Source organism: Myotis brandtii, unplaced genomic scaffold (assembly GCF_000412655.1).
Source record: "Myotis brandtii unplaced genomic scaffold, ASM41265v1 scaffold555, whole genome shotgun sequence".
Lineage (NCBI taxonomy): Eukaryota > Metazoa > Chordata > Mammalia > Chiroptera > Vespertilionidae > Myotis > Myotis brandtii.
In genome coordinates, this window is record NW_005370065.1 from 583,473 (window position 1) to 603,771 (window position 20,299).

Consider the following 20,299-nt stretch of genomic DNA (forward strand, 5'->3'; position numbering starts at 1 on the left):
CTGGGCGCGGACTAGTGACGCACGAGGCAGGCGGCGGCAGCCGCGCGGGGCAGTTGACACCCAGATGGAGTGGGAGCAGTTGGTTCGGAAGGTGGTGGTGCTGCAGGTACCGGGCGGTCGGGTGCACATGATGACCCCCATGGGACCTCGGAGATACCGCCCTGAGGAAGGCTGGGACCCAGGGGCCCCCACGCGCTCCCAGCACACGCTCTTGGGGGACCATGGAAACGGTGGGAAGGACCTTAAGACGGGGATCCAGCCCGGAGCCCCAGCGCACAGCGTCACCTCTCCTTTGCCCGTGGCCACGGGGTGACCTCCCCAGGAGAATCCCAGAAGATGCCTCCACGTTAGCAGTGATGAGGCTTTCTCTCCCCACCAGGCCTGTGTCCGGGGTTTCCTGGTCCGACGCCAGTTCCAGAGTCTCCGAGCAGAGTATGAGGCTATTGTACGAGAGATCGAGGGTGATCTGGGCACACTGCAGTGGACTGAAGGCTGGATTCCCAGGCCCCGGTTCCTCCCACAGGTAGTGCACACCCCAGAAGGAGAAGGGACCTGGGTAGGGGATTCAAAGGAATGGTAGACTCCACCCTTCCTGCTGACAAGCTTTTCTCAATGGAAAAGGCAGCAGCAGACTTACTTCCCCACACCCCAATCCTGAATCTCCCCCCAACTTGTAAGCCTAATGGCACCCAGATACTTAGAGGTTTAGCCCTGGGGCACTCATACCTCTCTGATTTCTCAGAAGGCAAAATCCCATCGGAACTGGAAAGCTGGAGAGAGGGTACCAAAGTCAGAGCAGGAACTATGGAGTTGCTTCCCATGTAAGGAGCCTGAGAGAGAGATGATGCTGAAGAAGTCCGGAGAGAGCTCAGCAAACTCAGAAAGTCTTCACCGCAGAGATGACAGCTCCTGGCTTCGGGATCAGCAAAGCAGGAAAACCAGGAAACCCAGCCAAGAGGAGACTGAAGCTATGCCAAGGATGGAGAACCCAGGTACCTCTCTGCCTAGATCAGGGCAAGCCCCTGACCCTCTGTGGGCCTCAACTTTCCCACCTAAAAAGTGAAAGGCTTTTTTTAAACTATATTTTTTATTGATTTCAGAGAGGAAGGGAGAGGGAGAGAGAGAGAGGAACATCAATGATGAGAGAGAATCACTGATTGGCTGCCTCCTGCACGCCCCCACTGGGGACTGAGTCCACAACCCGGGCATGTGCCCTTTACCGGAATCCAACCCAGGACCCTTCAGTCTGCAGGCCGACACTCTATCCACTGAGCCAAACTGGCTAGGGCGTGAAAGGCTTTTTCTAGATAAGTTGCACCCCATCCTCCTTCCTTTCGCCTAGTTGAGGGCAACTCGTGGGTGGGCAGGAGGAGGGTGCTAGGGTCTAATGCTAGGTCACTGCCCAGGATTTACACCTTAAGGCTTTCTCCCATTCCTCCCTCCTTCACAGAAGCTGCAGGTCCAGGACTGCCCCACAGTCCAACAGAGCTCCAAGAGCTCCAGTACCAGCGCAGCCACTTGGCCATGGAGCTGCTGTGGATACAGCAGGCCATCAATAGCCGTAAGGAGGTAGGCACTAACTTGGAGCCCTTTGTGCACATTTAGAGACAAGGGTAGCAGTGAGGGAGAAGCCTCCTGCCATGCCCTTGCAGGCCTGCCTGGAACAGTGTTTGTTCTCTTCCCAACAGTACCTAATTCTCAAACAAACACTGGGATCCCCAGAGGCAAGGTTAGACCACGGGGGACAGACCTGTGAGAGAGCTGGGTCACAACCAGGCCCCCCACTGGAAGACCAGTACTACAGAGACAGGACAACTGGAGAGCAAGACCATGCAGATGACTCTTGCTGGAGGCTCAGATCACAACCTCACAAATCCCCAGAAAGACTGGCCACTACAGATGAAACCACTGCTGGGGCCAAGTACAGGGACCCAAACCGCAGGAGGGCTGGATCACAGCTACCCACACCATCAGATAAGCAGGCCATAGAGAACAGGCTCACCAAAGAGCCACATCCTGGGGAACAGACCTTTGGAGGAATCTGCCTACAGCTGACAAAACCGGAGGACCAGACACCCACAGGCCTCAAACCTAAGGGCCACTGTTCTGGAAAGGCCAGAACACAGCTGCCCACACTCTGTGTGGACCCAAATATTGAAGATAAGTCTCCCAGAAGGTCAGACCACAAAGAGCCTAATTGCCAAAGAGCTAGGCCACGAGAGCTGGGCCTCTCAGAGGACCGTGTCAACTGGGGTGGGACTTTGGCAGAACATGGTAGCCTGGATCTCTGGAAGACCAAACCACCCAGGGCCAGACCCCCAGTAATAAAAGCTCCAGAGGTAGAGCTTCCAATGAGCCTAGCCCTGAAGGATGGAAAAACCAGAGGAATGGACCGTGGAGATCAAGGCCACTTGAGAAACTGTCTTCTACAGGGTAGATAGCATAGGAGAGAACCACTGGAGGGACAGGCTGTGGGAAACAGGACCAGCAGGCTAGACCCTGGGGGAGCCAGGGCTGATATGAAAGGGCAAGGAGACAGGTCCCCGGTAGCAGTTCTACCTCCTGCCCCTGGCTCTTGGTGGCCAGTGGGGCCAAGAGAAGCTGGAGCAGAGTTGGCACCAGTACAGGGAGAGGAGGGAGAAGGACACTCTTTCATCCTTTATCTGGGCTCAATCCAAATTTCAGGACAGGGGAGTTACCTGGGTAAGTAGAAGGGGAGACCTGATGGAAAATAAAGGTTTTCCTTGGATTCTGAGCCTCATTGCATTCATTTGCTGCCTGTGGTCAGAACTGGCTGGAAGCAGACTAGCCATCCTTGGGAAATAATCCCCAAAGCTGGTCCTCCCTGTAAGGTGACAGGGAGATTCTGAGAAGCCCTCCCTCGGCCCAGTATTGGGCCATCTATTTCAGTGTGATCTCTGCCACTGCCTCTCACTGAGCCCCAGCATCTTCCTGTATATAGTGATTACACCCTCTCTGCTCTGGTGAGGCCCCTGCAAGGGCAGATTGAATGAGACCCTGAATGTCGATAGATGTTCCTGCTGAGGCTCTCCCTGCATTCCTGAGTGAGAGGGCAGGCCTCCACCTCTGACTGGCACTGCTCCCAGGCCTGCCTTAGTTGCCTGGCAACAGCTCTGCGTCTCTAGCTGAGAGCACACTATGGCAGCCAAGAGGGTAGTGGTGTACCGGAATGGGGACCCTTTCTTCCCAGGCCGCCAGCTGGTGGTCACTCACCGCCACTTCCCCACCCTGGAGACCTTCCTCGGTGAGGTAACATCAGCTGTGCAGGCCTCACTGGCTGTGCGTGCCCTATACACTCCTTGTCATGGCCACCCTGTCACTGACCTGGCCGACCTGCAGAACGGAGGGCAGTATGTGGCTGCTGGCTTCGAACGATTCTGCAAGCTCCAGTGAGTAGCTGGGGCTGGTCAAAGAGTGTAGGGAGGGAGGTAACAGCAATAGCGCATGTGCAGAACTTACTAGGTATGTGCAGACACTTTAGACATTATAAATGCAGCAACCCTATAAAGGGGTGGTCTTGTCCCCATTCTTTAGAAAGGGGACATCGAGACAATGAAGTTAAGTAACAAATAGTGGAGCCACAGTTCAAGTTGAAGTCTGACACTGATGTTTGTCCATCACAGGACCAGCCTGTGAGAAGGAAAACATGCTCCTGCAGGCTGAGCCCCTTTTACCAAAGGCTCTTCCTCACGAATGAGGAAATTTCTGAGATACAGTAGGATGTTTCATGAACTAGTTTCTCTCAACCTTTAATCTTACGGTTTGTGTCAACCTGACTCAGGACACTAAGGCAGGTTCAAGTGCCAGCGTCTGTTTCTGGACTGAAATGACAGACTGTGCCAATGGGAAGGATGGCTGGTGAGCTGGGCCCCAGCCCCCAGCTCTGGCATCTACAAGGCTCCCCAAGATGACCTGTGACCTATCTGTCCTTTCAGCTACTTGCCCCCTGGAGGGAAGGATCTAGGTGGGAAAAGCAGCAGACTACCAGTAAGTCTTCCCACCCCTCCTGGGATTGCCTCCAATTTCATCTGGGAAGCCAGGGGCCCTGGCAAGGGCAGGACCTGCCAGTCTCCTGGCAGCAGTCTCCACGCCTACTCTGGAACAGCTACTGTGCTTCCTGGGTGTGAGATTTCAAGACACTATCCCTTGCTCTCTTCCCAGCCTTTCACTTTATCTCCAGGCTGTGGTCCCCAAAGGAAAGAGGGAGCTGTAAAACACACGGGCAGGGGGTGATGAGAATGTGACTTAGGAAGTTAGAAGAACGCTTTGGTGAAGATATGACCAGTACCATCCCTCTTTGCCGCATCTGCCCCAATCTGGTTCCTTTCCCTCACCCTACCTGCCTTGGACGGGCCCACCCTAACCAAAGGCCTCAACTCTCACCTGACTTGGGTTTTAGTGTTGTCCTGTGACTCAGCACCCAGGTGACGGGGCCCTTGGATGGAGGCTGCCTGCAGGTCCCCCCTGCTATATCCAGTAAGTGCTCGTGTCCGGAGCAGGGGCATACATTTCTGTCGCAGTGAGACCGAGAAAATGTGAGTGGGTTTATTCCAGGAGCCCATGGTCCCTGGTGGGAATATAAAAAGTCCAACATGCTTGATGGGTGAAAATGGACCAATGCACTGGCTGGTTCCTGAACCATCTTCTGACCCCTGTGCCACCCTTTTTCCTTTCACACGTAGGCAGTCCTGGGGACCCTCCCCCTTACCAGGCTGCTCTTTGTCCCAGTGTGTTCAGGAATGGGGACCTGTTAAGTCCCCCGTTTGGGCTGAAGCTGTCCCAGGCTGCCAGCGAGGACTGGGAAACGGTGCTGAAGCTCCTGACGGAGAAGGCCAAGTTACAGAGTGGGGCTGTGTGCAAGTGAGTATGGCGACTGGAGAAGCCCAAGTCTCCAAAGGGAGCCTCTTTGCTGGTTTCGACTGTCCTTGAGGATGAAAAGGCAAAAGGAAAGCACATTTCCCTAAACGGGATTTCTTTCTGTGCCACGGGCAGAGGCCCCTCCAGCCCAGCTCTTGGAGCCAGGGCAGAGCCTAGGTGACTGGCCCTGGTGCCCAGAGGACCAGTAGCCAAAGGATACCCTGGAATAGCTGTACCCACCCCCTCATCATCTGCCAAATATGAAGAGGCATCTTGTCCTCCGCTCACCTCTCTCCCCCAGACTCTGCACCCTGGAGGGCCTCCCGTTGTCAGCAAGGGAGGCTCTGGTGAGTGGCCGTTACTATGTGGCTGTTGGAGAAGATGAATTCAAGGCCCTCCCCTATCTGGAGCTGCTGGTGCCTAACCCCTCCCTGCCCTGGGGCTGCTGGTATGTATGTGTGAGGGGGTGTGGGGGGATAGCTGGTTAGAGCAGAGGAAGACACCCTGACCCCATGTCCTCTTCTGCCTACTACAAGCCTTTCCTTTTTCATTGCAGGCATCCTCGAGACCCAAAGGCTAGGCCCCACAAGCAGGGGGTAGGTGACGTGTGAGGCCAAAGGGAGCGAGGGAAGGAAGGAGAGTGACTGGCTGACTCCTCCTGCAGCTCAGGCTCTGCCCTTACCTCACTGCATCCTCTCAGTAATCGTGTGAAAGAGATGATTATTCCCATTTCCCAGAGGAGAGATTGAAGTTCAAAGGAGTGAAGTAATTTGTTCAGGGTGACACAGTAATTGAGTGGTAGGGGCCAGACCAGACCCTGATCGGAAAGTCAGCTCATCCAGGCTCTATGAGGAACTTCAGGACTCTGACTTCCTGGACCTAACGCCTGCTCACCAGGTTCAGTGCTGACAGAGAGAAGTGGTATGTCTGGCACAGCAGAGTCTACAGGAGCTTATCTCCCATGAGCTGAGCCACTGAGCATCCAATGGGGGCTAGGGAGACTCAGCCTGGTTTCGCTGGCCTTCTTTCTTTTTTTTAATATACATATATTTTTACTGATTTGAGAGAGGAAGGGAGAGGAAGAGAGAGAGAGAGATTTACTGATTTGAGGAGAGAGAAAAGAGGAAGAGAGAGAGAGAGAGAGAGAGAGAGAGAGAGAGAGAGAGAGAGAGAGAGAAACATCAATGATGAGAGAGAATCATCGATCGGCTGCCTCCTTGCACACCCTGCACTGGGGATCGAGCTCACAACCCAGGCATGTGCTCTGACCAGGAATCAAACCCAGGCCTCTTCAGTCCACAGGCCGACGCTCTATCCACTGAGCCAAACCAGCTGGGGCTCCCTGGGCTTCTTGAGTGCCAGGCACCAGCTACTCTGTTCTTGGATAAGGCAGCCTGATGGGAAGAGGGAGCAGGGAGGGAGGATGCAGGCTATGAAGATGGACAGCATCTCCTCTCCAAGCTACCACAGGCACCAGGGCATTCAAGCCTGGACTGGGAGTAGAGAAGGTAAGAACAACAGTACCTGTGGCCCAAGCACTGTGTTCCCTCTACAGGCCCATGGCCACAGGACACACACAACCCAACTCTCTCCAAAGAAACCAAGCCAAATTGAGCCATCTGCTTTCTATGCCAGACCCCCACAGGCTACTCAGCCAAGAAGCATGCTCCCCGCGCTCTCATTCCCATCAGGTGAGGGGGCCCTGGACTGAGACTCTTCTCAGCCACCTTCTCACTGGAACAGGGGAGGTCCCTGCTGCTGTGGGGATGGTCCATGGGGGCAGAATGCCCAGGTACAGAGCTAGCCCTGACCTCGGCAGAGCTGTCTCCCATGTGCATATCCAGTCCCTTTGTCTGTCTGTCTGTCTCTATTAAGCCTCACCTGAGGATTTGTTTGTTTTGTTTGTTTGTTTTAATTCATTTGAGAGAGGAAGGGAGAGGGAGACAGATACATCAATGATGAGAGAGAATCACTGGTGGGCTGCCTCCCGCGTGCCCCACGCTGGGGATGGAGCCCACAACCCAGGCATGTGCCCTGACTGGGAATCGAACCGCGACCTCCTGGTTCATAGGTCAATGCTCAACCACTGAGCCATGCCAGCTGGGCCGAGGATTTGTTTTTTATTGATGTTTAGAGAGCAGAAGGGAAAGAGAGAGAAATAAACATTGATATGAGAGAGAAACATCAATTGGTTGCCTCCCGTCCCCATTCAGAGATGGAACCCATAACCTAAATATGTGCCCTGATCAGGAATCAAACCCACAGCCTTTTGGTGAACGGATGATGCTCCAACCAATCAAGCTACCCAGCCAGGGCCAGTCCCTTGTCTCTTTACAAGGACTTGGCATATGGAAAGAAGTACATGGAAACTCAAAGAAATGAGTCTTCAGGGGTGGGATTTGGAAAGGACGGGGGTGGGGGCCAAAGTCCTGCTTCTGAAGCACCCTGCCATCCTCCAGGTAATGAGCAGCAAGGCTCAGGGGAGGGGAAGGGACTGGTAGAGAAGATTAAGGGAAAGAATGTTCAGGGCTCAGCCTGAGCATCAGCCAATGTTGTCCCCTCATCAGGAGTGTATGGGGCTCCCCACCCAAGGAAAGAAACAGAAGGGGCCCAGGAAGTAGCAGATGATACAGACACCTGGACAGAGGAGCCCTTGGATCAGGTGGGCTGGGGCTGGAAGCAGTGTGCTGGGACAGGAGGGGTTCTGAGCTGGATAGAGACTGTCAGCCCTGAGTCCCAGGATCAGTTCTTCCCCCTGTGACTCTGAGCAGATCTCCTAACCTCTCAGAGCCCACTTCCTACCTTGTTAAATGAGAGGCAAATCCTAATTTCTAAAGTCTCTTCCTTTCCTGGGATTGGGACACTCGGCTGAGGGCTGGACACTGGACGTGGGATGCTAATGGTCCACTCTGTATGGCTTTCCTCCTCCTCCAGAGGACAGCACAGATAGTGGAAGAGGCCCTGCCCCTGGAAAGCCAGCCTGGAGCTGGGGCAGCTATCTCCACCTCAGACCCTGCTCCTTCATCTTGAGAGCCACAGCCCCAGCCAGGAACCGGGGACCACCACTCTGCAGCCACATTTTATCCTCAGCCCCCTCAGCCCCTCCCCAGTCTTCTGCTTCTAAACTCACAGCCCCGTCTTCCTTTGCTTGCTGAGCAGAGTAGCCCTGGCCACAGGTAACTTCCTATGGGATTCTCTGGCCAGAGAAAGGAGTAGCCAACTGAGCTTGGGAGAGACCACAAACTTGGGAGTGGGTCTGTCACAATAAAAGAATACTAACCTCGTCTGTTTACTATAGATTTATTACGGGCTACTACTCGCCAGGCATTACGCCAAACGCTGGTTAGGCAGTGCTGGGGCTCACAGGTGTCTTATCTATTTGAGAGGGGCAGACATGCAAGGCTAACAGACAGTTATCTCCCCTACATCTGCCATTCTGAGGCACCTCCCTCCCCTCAGTTCCCCCTACTGGTAGCCAAGGCGTTCTGAGTCCTGGAGGCCTCCTGTTTGCATTTCTGGCTTAAAGACTAGAGCTGGCCCTCGCAGTGCAGCTGGGGCTCTGAAGTCCATTGACCCTGCTGCTGTGAGAGTCAGAACAGACCATAGTGACAGTCGCCGGGCTAGGGGTGTCATCTGACAGCAGGAAGAGAGCTGCTGGGGCCCACAGGTTGCTGAGGTTGAGTGTGAAGTTTCTTGTGCTAAATCCTAGCCCTTGAACAGCTCTTGAATGCTACAAAACCCTTTCACTCTTGTTCTCTTATTGTGATCCTCGAGGTAGTAATTATCCCCATAAGAGATGAGGAAGCTGAGGCTCAGATGGAAGTGCTAGGTCCATCGCCTGCACCTCATGGCCCACGGGGCTTCCTGGAGAGAGCAGAGCTGAAGGGTGGCGTTGGCCCACTCAAAGGGCAGACGGTTGTCCCTGGGTCTTGCTCACTGAGCTTGTGATGCAGAGTGTAATTCCTGCCGTAGTGAGCACCATGCCTGCAAATGTTCCTGGGATAATGGATAGAAATCGAGGGGCTCTAAGCCCAGCCATGCCATAGGAACTGGTGCAGGGCTGGGGGAAGGTCCTTTCCTCACCCGCCCATGGGTGATGGCTCTGGAAAAGAACTGACACAGGGGTGTCAAGGCCCAAGTAGCTGCTTCCCACACTTACAGTGGCCTGACTTACGTTTTCCACCAATATCTTCTCCCAGGACCTTTCCAACAATCAGTGTGAAGATGATGGACAGGGAGTTACTGATGGGCACAGCTAGAGTTAGATCTGAATGATCAAATTAAAAAAAAAAATCACTGAGATGCAAAAAAAATGTCTTTCTAAGCACAAAGCACTTTCATTTTATCATCAAGACAGGCTTTTTTTTTTTTAATTGATTTTTAGAGAGAGAGGAAGAGGTAGATGAAACATTGGCTACCTCCTGCACACCCCCTTACTGGATATTGAGTCCACAACCCAGGCATGTGCCCTGACCAGGAATCAAACCAGTGCACAGGATGATGCCCAACCAACTACCAACTGAGCCACACCAGTCAGGGCTAGACAGCTTTTATTAAAAACGTATCTCATGACTCCGTATCTCAGATGAAGTCACAGTAAAGCTCAGGATTCAAACCCAGGTTTCCTGATTCCAAATTTGCTCTCTCAGGATTCCAGCATGAAGACCTGAGCTACAAGGTATGGGACCACCCTGGTTTGCTGATAAGTATGAGATCTCTGCAGACCTCAAGGACATCGGGCCAGACAGGCACCCAAAACTCAAAGGATGCAGCAGAATGACTGCAATAACACCTACCAAACATTTTTTCAGCACATATTATGTGCTAGGTGCATTGTGTATATATCTCACTTAATCTTCAAAACAACACTGCAAGAAGAGCATTATAATGTCTTTGCACAGATAAAGGAAACAAGGCTCCAAAAGGTCACACAGCCCTGGCCAGTTTGGCTCAGTGGATAGAGTGTCAGCCGGCAAACTGAAGAGTCACAGGTTCGATTCTGGTCAAGGGCACATGCCTGGGTTGCAGGCTCAATCCCTCACAGGGGGTGTGCAGAAGGCAGCCGATCAATGATTGTCTCTCATCATTGATATTTCTATCTCTCTATCTCTCTCCCTCTCTGTCTCTGAAATCAATAAAGATATATATTTTTTTAAAAAGTCATATAAATTGAGGCACATTGAGGATTTAAACCAAGGTCTGCCTAACTCCAAAGCTGTCCCTTACTAAACTAATGGATATGAACAACCCAAAACAGCGGCTGAAGCACATTTTGTTTCTGTTTCAGCTCAGGCTCAGGCCTTATGGAGTTAAGGAAGAGAAAAAGACAGGGTTGGACTTTATGTAGAGGTCACCAGAGCTCAGGATCCCTTCCTTAGTTTTGAAGTTCCAAGGAACTGACTCCCAATAAACAAACTGGAAAAAGACTAATGGAGTTAATAACACTGTTAACTTAAAATGTTATTAACTTAATTTTGTACACTTAAAATTTACTAAGATGGTAAATCTCATGTTAAGTGTTCTTGTCACACACTACCAAAACAAAACACTAATGGATAAATCAGAAGCTGAGTTACTTGTTGACAACAAGATTCACAACTGCCAGGCAGACTGGGATGCTCATGTGGGCTCCTTACAACATTCTTTCCCAGCACTCCCAGGCCTCACCTGCTCCAGGTAGAGGAGGAAAGAACTGTCTTGCTCCTCATCCCCTCCAAGGCCCCACTACAGCATTATCCATCCAAGAAACTGGCACAACTACCTACTCAGAGCTGCTTCCTTTGGTTGACACACCTTCCACTGGATGCCATGGCTGCTAAGGACTGGTCTGCAACAGTAGATGGGAGAGGGAAGCAACATGGCCAATGGAGCAGCAAGGGCACTGGAGTGAGGCAGACATTGGTTTCCCTATGTAATCTTGGTTAAGTCACACAGACACGCTGAGCCTGTTCCCCACATGTAAAACAGTGATAGCAAGGGAACATCTTACAACAGATGTTATCTTGTAAGATGAAATATGATAATGCATGTATAGTCCCTGGATAAAGTAGATGCTTAATAGTGATCACTATTCTGATTATTAGAATGGGCGGATGTTAAAGGATAGAGGTAGAGTAGATGATGAGAATCAGATCCTAAAGCTGCAATTTGCTCAAAATTTGGTAAATGGCGACGTGCAATCAGCGGGCCAGAGGGTTTAGCATTCTTGGGCCCCGGGGAGTGCCAGAGGCATTCAAACTTTCTTTTAAATGAAGCATTATGACCCCTGGCTGGTGTGGCTCTGTTGGTTGGGCATTGTCCCATACATCAAAAGGTTGCCGGTTTGATTCCTGGTCAGGGCACATGCCCGGGTTGTGGGCTCAATCCCTGGTAGGGTGTGTGCAGGAAGCAGCTGATCGATGTTTCACTTTCACATCAGTGTTTCTCTCTCACTCTGCCTCTCTAAAAATCAATGAAAAATATATTTTTAAAATGAAGCTTTATGAGAAGCTCAAAATGTAAAACAGATGCAAGTAGAGTGGCTCTAGCTGAAGCCGAGGTGGCAGGTCTGGAGGTTAGCCTATCCCCTCACCCACGGTTTCTGAGGGGTTCCCCAAAGTTACTTGGGGCCCAAACTCCCCTCAAGTCCCTGGAGGGCCTGGTGAGCCTCCGGGGGAGGTGAAGCTACAACAGGGAGACTTCTCATAGCAAAGTTCAAAAGCATAAACTTTAGGTAACAAACATATGGCTTCAAATCCTTCTACGCTGACATGCTATGTGGGACAAAGACAGATAAAATAAGTTGCAAAATGAACCCTCCTTTTTCCTCTGCTGCTGCACAAAACTGCCAGGCTTCAAACCAACCTGAGCGCCTGTCAGTGTACTCATAAGCAGCCCACTGTGCCCCTACGGCTCACAGAAGAGGGTGCAAAGAGAAAACCAGAGATGGTGGGCTCACCCTCACTCATGGAAACAAGGTGTTGCAGGCACTCTCCCCAAAGTGACTCAAAGCACAGCAGTTCTAAGCCAGAGACCCACCTGTTGATGCCAAGGTGAAGTAGTAGAGAAGGGAGCCACACTGGTTGAGGAAAAAGGGCACCAGGTACTGGAAACAGAAGAAATCCAAAGTCAGTGTGATTGCATGACTGAGCAGCACTGCCTTCTTTGAGCTTCTAGATAAGCCTTTCCTCGGAGGGAGGAATGCTGTAAGGACCCAGGGAGCACTAAGCCCTCCGAAAACCAGCCCCCGTGCCCGCAGTGTACGCATAACCAGCCGGCTGTGCCCCTGCAGCTGAGAAGAGGGTGCACAGAGAAAACCAGAGACAGTGGGCTCGCCTTCACTCATGGAAACAAGCTGTTGCAGGCATCCTCCCCCGAGTGCGGGAGGCAGAGGGGAAGTTCCGGACTGAACCCTGTGCCTCTGCCCTGAATGCCCTCTCCCTCAGCCCCGCTAGTTCGCATCCTCCCCATCCTGCACTTCCCCTGGCTCCAGCCCCTTCCTCCAAACTCATGCAGCACTTGATCTGCACCTCTCTCGGCCCTCAGCCCTGAGAGGTGGCTGTGTGTCTTCTCTTTTCCACAAACCTAGACTGGCAGTGCTGCGGTCAGAGGAAATCCCCCACGGCCTTCCTTATCCTCCCTCCCCAGGGACAATGTGAACCCCAAGACTTCCCTCTGTTCATCCTCACCCGAGGATATTTTTCTTTGACTTTTTTTTTTTTTTAATATTTTTATTGACTTCAGAGGTCATTCACAGACGCACCTCAATATTGAGGAAGAGGGTCTTCATCTCCTGCAGCAACTGCCGGAGCCAGGTCCGCTCGTGGACGTGCTGCAGGCGGGAGGAGGCCCGCTTCAGCAGCGGCTGGGTGCCGCCCCACAGCGCGGCCACGAGCACCAGAGCCAGCACCTGCCCTGGACGAAGCGGCAAGTGAGCCTCTCCCCGCCCCCAAACGGCCGCGCGCCGGGCCCAGCCAGCTTCCGGCCCCCCATCCCTAGCTCGCCGCCCCCAAAGCCCCCTCCGCTCCCGGACGCCCCGGGTGCGACTGGCGGGGAGGGCAGACCCGGAAGCCGGGGAGATGGACCCAGGAGCCGGGGTTTGGGGCTGTAGCGGGGGTCTGAGCGGGTGAGGAACGTGGAGAGGGGGACAGGAACTCCGGGGTGAGGGGCTCAGATGGGCGGGGAGTGGATGTGAGAAGCCCACAAAGGGGATGGGCCGCCTACACACCGAGAGACGCCGCCATGGCAACGCCGCACCTTCCACTTCCGGGATTGAAAGGGCGGAGACCCATAAACCGGAAGTGGAGCCAAAGCGTCTTCCGGTCCTAGTCACGTTGCTTTTTTCCTGGTGTCACCGCGGGGATGGTGAGTTCCACGGAGTGGGAGATGCTGCCGTGGGGGGCCGGGGCGGGGGCGAGTGCGGATTCTGGGCGCTGACACCCCTGTCCTGTCCCCACAGAAGCCGATCCTGCTGCAGGGCCATGAGCGGTCCATCACGCAGATTAAGTACAACCGCGAGGGCGACCTCCTCTTCACGGTGGCCAAGGACCCTGTGAGCTGCGTCCCGAGGGCTGGCGGGCGTGACCCTTCTGAGGGGGCCGGGAGGGGCGCGGTCATTTCGCCTGGGTGATGGGTGGACACGCCAGTTCTGCCGCGAGCGGGGACCCGAAGAGAACCCCGTTCTAAGAAGTGGGGAACGACCAGCCCATTCTACCGGGAAAGGTGGGCTAGAACTCAATTGTTGGTGGAAGGAGGAAGCAAAGCCAGAGACCCGTGGTGAAGGGGCGGGACGAGGAGGCAGTTCGTCCAGGGGCCGGGAGGAGACCCCTCTGGGGAAGAACTGAACTGTGCTGCCAGGATAGGGAAGCCACTTGTAGAGGGGAAGGCGGATCCTTGGGCAGCGAGGGACACATGGGACCTAATGGAGACGTCCCTGGTCTTATTTCAGTCAGGTCTCTGGGCCCCGGCCTGCCCAGAAGAATGCAAACAGCCCCTCACACGACTGCCTTTTATGAAGTAGTTACTGAAGGCCGGGCCCGGAGCAGGCCTGCCCTCAGGCTGGCCTAGACTGTAGGAAAGATTTCACCACACGAGACCAGATGGGTTTGAGAATATGTTTATTCATGCTGGGGGCAGCGAAGCAAAAGAAGAAACAACAGGGGAGAGCCTAGGTGGTGCTCTGCTTTGGCTCTCTAGCTATGTTCCAGGGAAGAAGTGAGCCAAGGCAGGCTGCTGCTCGCTCACTAGAAAGTGGGAGGAAAGGGGGGCCTTGGAGATAGGATCAGGGGGTGAGCCGCTGCCCTGGCTGCAAGTCTCCTGGGGACCCTTAGAAATTAAAAGTTCAGCCGGGTCGTGGTGGCTCAGTGGTTGAGCATCCACTGATGGACCAAGAGGTCACGGGTTTGATGCCCTGTCAGGGCACATGCCGGGGTTGGGGGCTCTATCCCCAGTGGGGCGTTCAGGAGGCAGCCCATGGATGTTTGTCTCTCGTGATGTTTCTATCTCTCTATCCCTCTCCCTTCCTCTCTCTCTAAAATCAATAACAACATTTTTTTAAAAAGAAATAAAAAGTTCATGCCCAGGAAGAGACATGGGTGTGCTCCAGAGCAAGCCCCCATTGAGTCTTTGTCCTGAGGGCTTTTTATGTTCTGAGGGTGAGGATCTTAGGGGAAGGTTTCTGTTAGGTTTAATGTAAGGTTTAATCTGAGATGTAAGATTTAATCTGACCAAAGCCAATAAATTGACCAAGACAAGCAGGGTAAGAGCAAAATATCGCGTTTATTGGAAGCTCTCAGGTGAGGTCCCACGGTCTGGGGGTGCAGGCCGGGGGGAGTCACACCCGCCTATGCCTGGCAGAGATTTTTTATGCTGCTGTTGGACCAATCAGGTTTATCTGAGGTAGCTTGTGGCGGGTGATTGATGAGCGGGAAGTTGGTGCAGCTGCACCCTGGCCATCTTGAGAAGTCTCCGGTGGTTATTTATTGGCCATCAGCACAACAGGATGCTCTGGTGGGTCCCAGGATGGCAGCCATTGTCCAGCAGGATGTGACTCGGCCGTTCTGGGTTGTTTTGTCCAACTCAGCTGGTGGGATCAGGAAAGACCCTATTTTCCCAGCCCCAGACCTTACAGTTTCAGTAGAATATTCATCAGCTTTCCAGGTGCATTTTTAATATGGCGATGCATTAAACTGAGTGTAGAGGGGAGTTTTGGGTTATTGGTCTGTTTAACTTTTATCTTACCTCTATCTGGCTTTAATGGGATTTTTGTTACTTGTTCCCCAACCTCCTCTGTTTTTGGGGTTAGCTGGCACAAATGGCATTATTTGGGCCTTTGTTCTCTGTTTCCCCAGGCTATGTGTTTTAAGCTATTGTATGTAATTGAAGCTATGTATTTTCTGGTTGGGGAGGAGAGGTATAAACCATTAGCTCTCAGGTGTCCTTGGTTAGGGAAGATAAGGTCTTGCAATCACAAGCTGGCTGTAAGCTGCCCAAGCTGTTGGGCCTTGTTTAACTTTCTTGTTTCAGTTCCCCCATTCCACTTGCCCAAGAATTTCCTTAGCTTCTTACTATCCTACTCCGGTACCTCCATATGGAGAAAGTGAATAGTAGTGGCTAATCCTGGGGCCTCTGAAGCCAAACAGACTTGATTTGAATCCTAACTCCTGCATCCACCAGCAGTGTGACTTTGAGGATGTCATTTAACCTTTCTAAACTTCAAGTTTCCCTTTACGTAAAATATGGGTACTAGTAGCACCTCCCTGGTGGGGTTGTCTTTAGAATTAAATGAGATCATTCAAGTAAACACTGAAGCACAGAACCTGATGCTAATGAGTGCCTCTTGAATGTTAGCCACTTTTATTCTAAATTCCTTAGACATCATTTTATTGGAATAGCCTCACAACTATCCTTTGAAGAAGGCATTATTGTCATGGCCATTTTACAGATGGGAAAACTGAAGTTCAGAGAGGAGAAACGCTGTATTTGAGAGAATACAGTGAGATAGTGGCAGAGCAGGGATTGAAACCCAGGCTTCACTACTACCAGCAGCTCCCACTTGGACCGAACACCAAATCTCCTGTTTTCTTTTTTTTTTTTTCTTTTTTTTTAAATATATTTCTTGATTGATTTCAGAGAGGAAGGGAGAGGGAGAGAGAGATAGAAACACCAATGATGAGAGAGAATCATTGATCGGCTGCCTCCTGCACACTCCCCACTGGTGATCGAGCCCGAAACCCAGGCATGTGCCCTTGGCCGGAATCGAATCCGGGACCCTTCAGTCCCCAGGCTGACGCTCTATCCACTGAGCCAAGCTGGCTAGGGCAAAGCTGTTTTTCTTCGAGGGTTTAGGAGTCTGGGGGAGGGCTGGAAGCCTCCTGACTCCCCTGCCACTTACCTTCCGGGAGGAGGAGAATCCAGGAGTTGATCTTTTTGCCAGCAATCTGCCAGTTCCCAAGAGATGAGCAGGAGAGGGCCAAATCTGACCTGGCTAGAGGCTGCTGAGGGTTCCTGGGGCAAAATAGGAAGCCATCACTCTGCCTGAGTGTGTGCTATCCTGACACATTATCTTTGGCTCCTCCAGATTGTCAATGTGTGGTACTCTGTGAATGGGGAGAGGCTGGGCACCTACATGGGCCATACTGGAGCTGTGTGGTGTGTAGATGCTGACTGTATCCTTGTCTTTGCTCTGAGTTTATGTTCCCAGAGTCTGCCAGCAATAGAGAGGCTATTGACTTGGAGCTGGGAATTTGGGGTACGATTGTGGGTCTCGAGAATAATACCTGCCTCCTATTCCCCGGTCTGTTCACTGGTTGGGGGAACATTTAGGACAAGTTCCATTTCTAGTTGAGAAGGTTAGAGTGCTCTGAGGTAAGAGAGGAAGAAGGGCTCTCTAGAGCTGAACAGGGAAGTGATTGAGTTGGGCTCAGGTGAACTTGGTCATGTTTCTTAACACCTTCTTCAGGGGACACCAAGCATGTCCTCACCGGCTCAGCTGACAACAGCTGTCGTCTCTGGGATTGTGAAACGGGTAAGTCTGGATCATTCACTTTTTTAGCAAAGAGTGAGGACCTACAGTGTACTGTTTAAGCAAACGAGTTCTGGGGGTGTGGGGAGGAGGGGGGAGAATGGAAGGGGGGCAACTGACTGCCTGGAATAGGATGGGAGCAGCTTAGGAAGATCTCCCAAGGCAAATGTCATATGAGCAGACACTTAAAGGATGAGAAAGAGTTCATCACTCTGACACATGCAGGAATAAAAGCATGGCAAGGGTCATGTCCAAGTAAACTGATCTCGTGGAGTTCCTGCTTCTTGGAGACTGAAATAAGACAGTGGAGCAGATGGGGCAGAGTAGGACCAGAACAGGCCTTGAATGCCAAAGTCAGGAGCTTAGCTTTGTTCTGTAAGACTTGGCATGTTCTGTAAGAGCAGGGAAGAGTGGTCTGGGGTAACTTTTAGCAAGCTCGGGTGGCAGTGGGGAATCTTGGAAGAACTGAGACTAAAGATGGGATGCTATTAAGCTCCTCGGTCTAGTAAGTATTTACTGGGCACCCAGTTCTGTGCCAGTTCGCTGGGCACTGGGGACATGCAGAGAAATTAGGTCTTTGCTGTGGAGGAGCGCATTCTGAGGAGGAGACAGGTGTCGTGCACTCCACTATGAGCAGTGCCTCGTGAGCAGGATGTCTGAGGAGAGACTATGGGGAAAAGTTGAGACTTGAGCCAAAGCATAGCAGTGAGGAAGAGGAGGATGGTGGGTTAGAGCCACTAGAGCAGGAGAAACAGTGAGAAATGATGATAGGCAGGGGTAGTCTCCTCCCTGTTATGGCAATAGGCAAGGGGTGGCTCAGGCTCTGTCTGTCCCCAGGGAAGCAGCTGGCTCTACTCAAGACCAATTCAGCTGTCCGGACCTGTGGCTTTGACTTTGGAGGCAATATCATCATGTTCTCCACGGACAAGCAGATGGGCTACCAGTGCTTTGTGAGCTTCTTTGACCTGCGGGATCCGAGCCAGATTGGTAAGGACGGGGCCTAGGCTTGGGGTTGAGGTGAAGGGTGCAACTCCAAAGCACACGGCCTGACATCTGCTGCCCCACAGACAGCAATGAGCCCTACATGAAGATCCCTTGCAATGACTCCAAGATCACCAGTGCCGTTTGGGGACCCCTAGGGGAGTGCATCATTGCGGGCCATGAGAATGGAGAGCTCAACCAGTATAGTGCCAAGGTAAGTGGCTGGCTGGGGCCCGTGCCCACCAGAATGATTCCCTACAAGAGGCAGGATTGCACAGTGGTTAAGAACGAGGGTTGGACTTAAATACAGACTTTACCCATTTGAGCTGTGCGATCTTGGGTAAGTTACATAACTTCCCTGAGCCTGTTTATCATAAAATGTTTCAAGAATCTAATAATATTAGGTATTTGAAAAACTTGTTACTTAGTTCTCAGGATCTGTTAATAATGATCACAACTAAGTATTTTACTGCTATCTCTGAGTTTCAGGGCCCTGTCCCAGGGGAGACAGACTGGCAAACAGCCAGCACGAGTCAGATTGTGAGTTATGCCACCATAGAGGTCTCAGTCAAATGCAGAAAACGCCCTCTCACAGAGGAGGTGGCACAAACATTAAGTAACGGAGAACAAATGGAGCGTCACACAGGAAGAGAAGTACATTCCGGGCAAAAGGAGTAGCAGACACAGGCACAGAATGAAAGGGAGTGTACGGGTTCTTCAGGAAATGGAGTCTGGTATCACCGGAATGTGGTATTGGGAAGGTGGACAGAGTTTTGTTTATTTAATTTTATTTTTTTGTCAGGGACTAGATTTGAGCATCAGGAATTAAGGCGTGATTTTCCGTTAGAGAGTGGGATATCTTTAAATGGTTAGTGATGATCAGAGTTCCTCTTTAAAAAGCTTTTGCAGGCTACAGTTTGGAGAATGGACCTGAACTAAGCAATAGCCATGAAGATATGGGGTACTCAACGGTCAAGAGATAGTTAAGGGTGACTGATGAGGATGAAATGGGTCGGGGGAAGAAAGGATAAAACCCAGGCTGTCTGAGATTTCTGATTCAGGTACTTCCATTCCTGGTGAATGCTGGAATGTAATGCCATAAAGGTTTGTCAGTCACTCAGCAAGCACTGACTGGTCCACTAGGCACCAGGCCTGCCTGCAGGAAGGAAACTGGAACCCAGGTCAAAGGCATAAATGATGCTTGATGCTGGCGAAAGTGGAGCTGATCTGTGCCCCGAGGTAGGCCAGACTGTAACGCTGGTGTATGTTTCCCAAAATGTAGGAGACAGATACATCCCTACGATGTGCCCAAATAGATGGTACAAAAATATATTCTTCCCTCAGAATAGATAAAAATAATTAAGGAAATGAATATTTTTTGAGGATCTGCTAAGTGTGAGGCACAATGCTTAAGGCCTTCCAGTCATCTAACAAATGTTTACAGGACATATGCCAGGCACCTGTCACAACAAAGTCCACTAAATCATAGTCCCAATATCCTTACAGTGACCATGTGCAGCGGGCTTTTAGCACCCTTGTTTTCTAGATAGAGAAATTGAGGCACAGAGAAGTACATTTAAGGATAGACTCAACTCTGCTCTTTGTACTACCACAGTCTAGCAGGTTGTGGGAAGGGAAAACAGATGAAATGGCCCCTTGAGAAGACCTAAGAGAAGGCAGACAGGGCAGTCCTCGTGGACTGTAACCCAGCCCCTGGCAGGGGACAGGGAGAAGCTGGGGCCCTCTGCCTCGTACTGTTTGCCTGATCTCCCAGTCATACCACCTCTCTGAACTTAGTGTATCCCTTTTAAAATTTCCGTTAAAGTATCCACTTCATAGGATTGTTGTGAGGATTAAATGAAGGAAGATGTTGGTAAGTGCTTGGCACAGTGCCTGGCAATTAGTAGCTGTACAATAACTACGTTGAAAAAAAGGGACAAATGGGAACTGCTCTACCATTATAATGTGATGATTAGCTAATAGATCCATGGATTTGTCGCCATAAGCATGTGTTTTCCTAGATGGACTAGCAGTGTTTATGAAACTTGAACACATGGGCCAGGTGAGGATGTAGGCTTGGGCTTGGGAGAGGGAGTATATGTTGATTCAGGGGTACAAAGGCAGTCCCAACCAAGACCTGTGGTCCCCTTGATGGGACAGGAAGCAGTGTAAATCCTGGCTGAGTAATGGGGCTAGTGGGGCTGGGTCTGGTCAGGCTCACTCTTTTTCCTTCCCAGTCTGGAGAGGTGTTGGTGAATGTTAAGGAGCACTCCCGGCAGATCAATGACATCCAGTTATCCAGGGACATGACCATGTTTGTCACTGCATCCAAAGACAACACAGCCAAGGTGAGCCTGGGCAAGGGGTCTGGCAGAGCTCAACTTGCCCAACTTCCCCCAGGAAGTCTCCTTTTACAGATTCTACCCCCCTTCTCCCCAC

General features: G+C 51.7%; 4 protein-coding genes across 8 annotated transcripts in view; 3 read left to right on the forward strand and 1 right to left on the reverse strand.

Moving 5' to 3' along the window:
• TMEM234 (transmembrane protein 234) overlaps positions 1-13,165 on the reverse strand; it is a 24,976-nt gene extending 11,811 nt beyond the window's left edge. Inside the window, exons 1-5 of one of the 5 annotated variants that reach the window (XM_014549513.1) lie at positions 13,085-13,165; positions 12,620-12,771; positions 11,896-11,962; positions 9,053-9,145; positions 6,169-6,272 (exon numbers count right to left, since the gene is read on the reverse strand). In XM_014549513.1, coding sequence (XP_014404999.1) covers positions 6,190-6,272; positions 9,053-9,145; positions 11,896-11,962; positions 12,620-12,771; positions 13,085-13,148 — 459 coding nt within the window. In that variant the 5' untranslated portion in view covers positions 13,149-13,165 and the 3' untranslated portion in view covers positions 6,169-6,189. Of the gene's footprint in view, positions 1-6,168; positions 6,273-8,162; positions 8,875-9,037; positions 9,146-11,895; positions 11,963-12,619; positions 12,772-13,084 lie in introns of those variants that run through there. The other 4 variants (XM_005878342.2, XM_014549515.1, XM_005878343.2 and 1 more) reach the window with 4 other exon arrangements.
• Positions 21-2,749, forward strand: IQCC (IQ motif containing C). Its single transcript, XM_005878345.2, is given in 6 exon segments — positions 21-106; positions 380-523; positions 743-992; positions 1,451-1,569; positions 1,689-2,304; positions 2,307-2,749. Coding segments are annotated over 6 exon segments (1,302 nt in total). The 5' UTR covers positions 21-64; the 3' UTR covers positions 2,438-2,749.
• On the forward strand, positions 2,835-7,980 carry DCDC2B (doublecortin domain containing 2B). Its single transcript, XM_005878344.2, has 9 exons — positions 2,835-3,410; positions 3,957-4,008; positions 4,421-4,497; positions 4,750-4,881; positions 5,180-5,326; positions 5,435-5,474; positions 6,434-6,569; positions 7,446-7,540; positions 7,813-7,980. Exons 1-9 carry the CDS (start codon positions 3,160-3,162, stop codon positions 7,906-7,908), a joined length of 1,026 nt encoding a protein of 341 aa, XP_005878406.1. The 5' UTR covers positions 2,835-3,159; the 3' UTR covers positions 7,909-7,980.
• EIF3I (eukaryotic translation initiation factor 3, subunit I) overlaps positions 13,134-20,299 on the forward strand; it is an 8,817-nt gene continuing 1,651 nt past the window's right edge. The window contains exons 1-7 of the mRNA XM_005878341.2: positions 13,134-13,221; positions 13,316-13,408; positions 16,436-16,523; positions 16,817-16,882; positions 17,717-17,866; positions 17,947-18,074; positions 20,098-20,208. Of these exons, the coding sequence (XP_005878403.2) occupies positions 13,219-13,221; positions 13,316-13,408; positions 16,436-16,523; positions 16,817-16,882; positions 17,717-17,866; positions 17,947-18,074; positions 20,098-20,208 (639 nt within the window). The 5' untranslated portion in view covers positions 13,134-13,218. The remainder of the gene's footprint in view (positions 13,222-13,315; positions 13,409-16,435; positions 16,524-16,816; positions 16,883-17,716; positions 17,867-17,946; positions 18,075-20,097; positions 20,209-20,299) is intronic.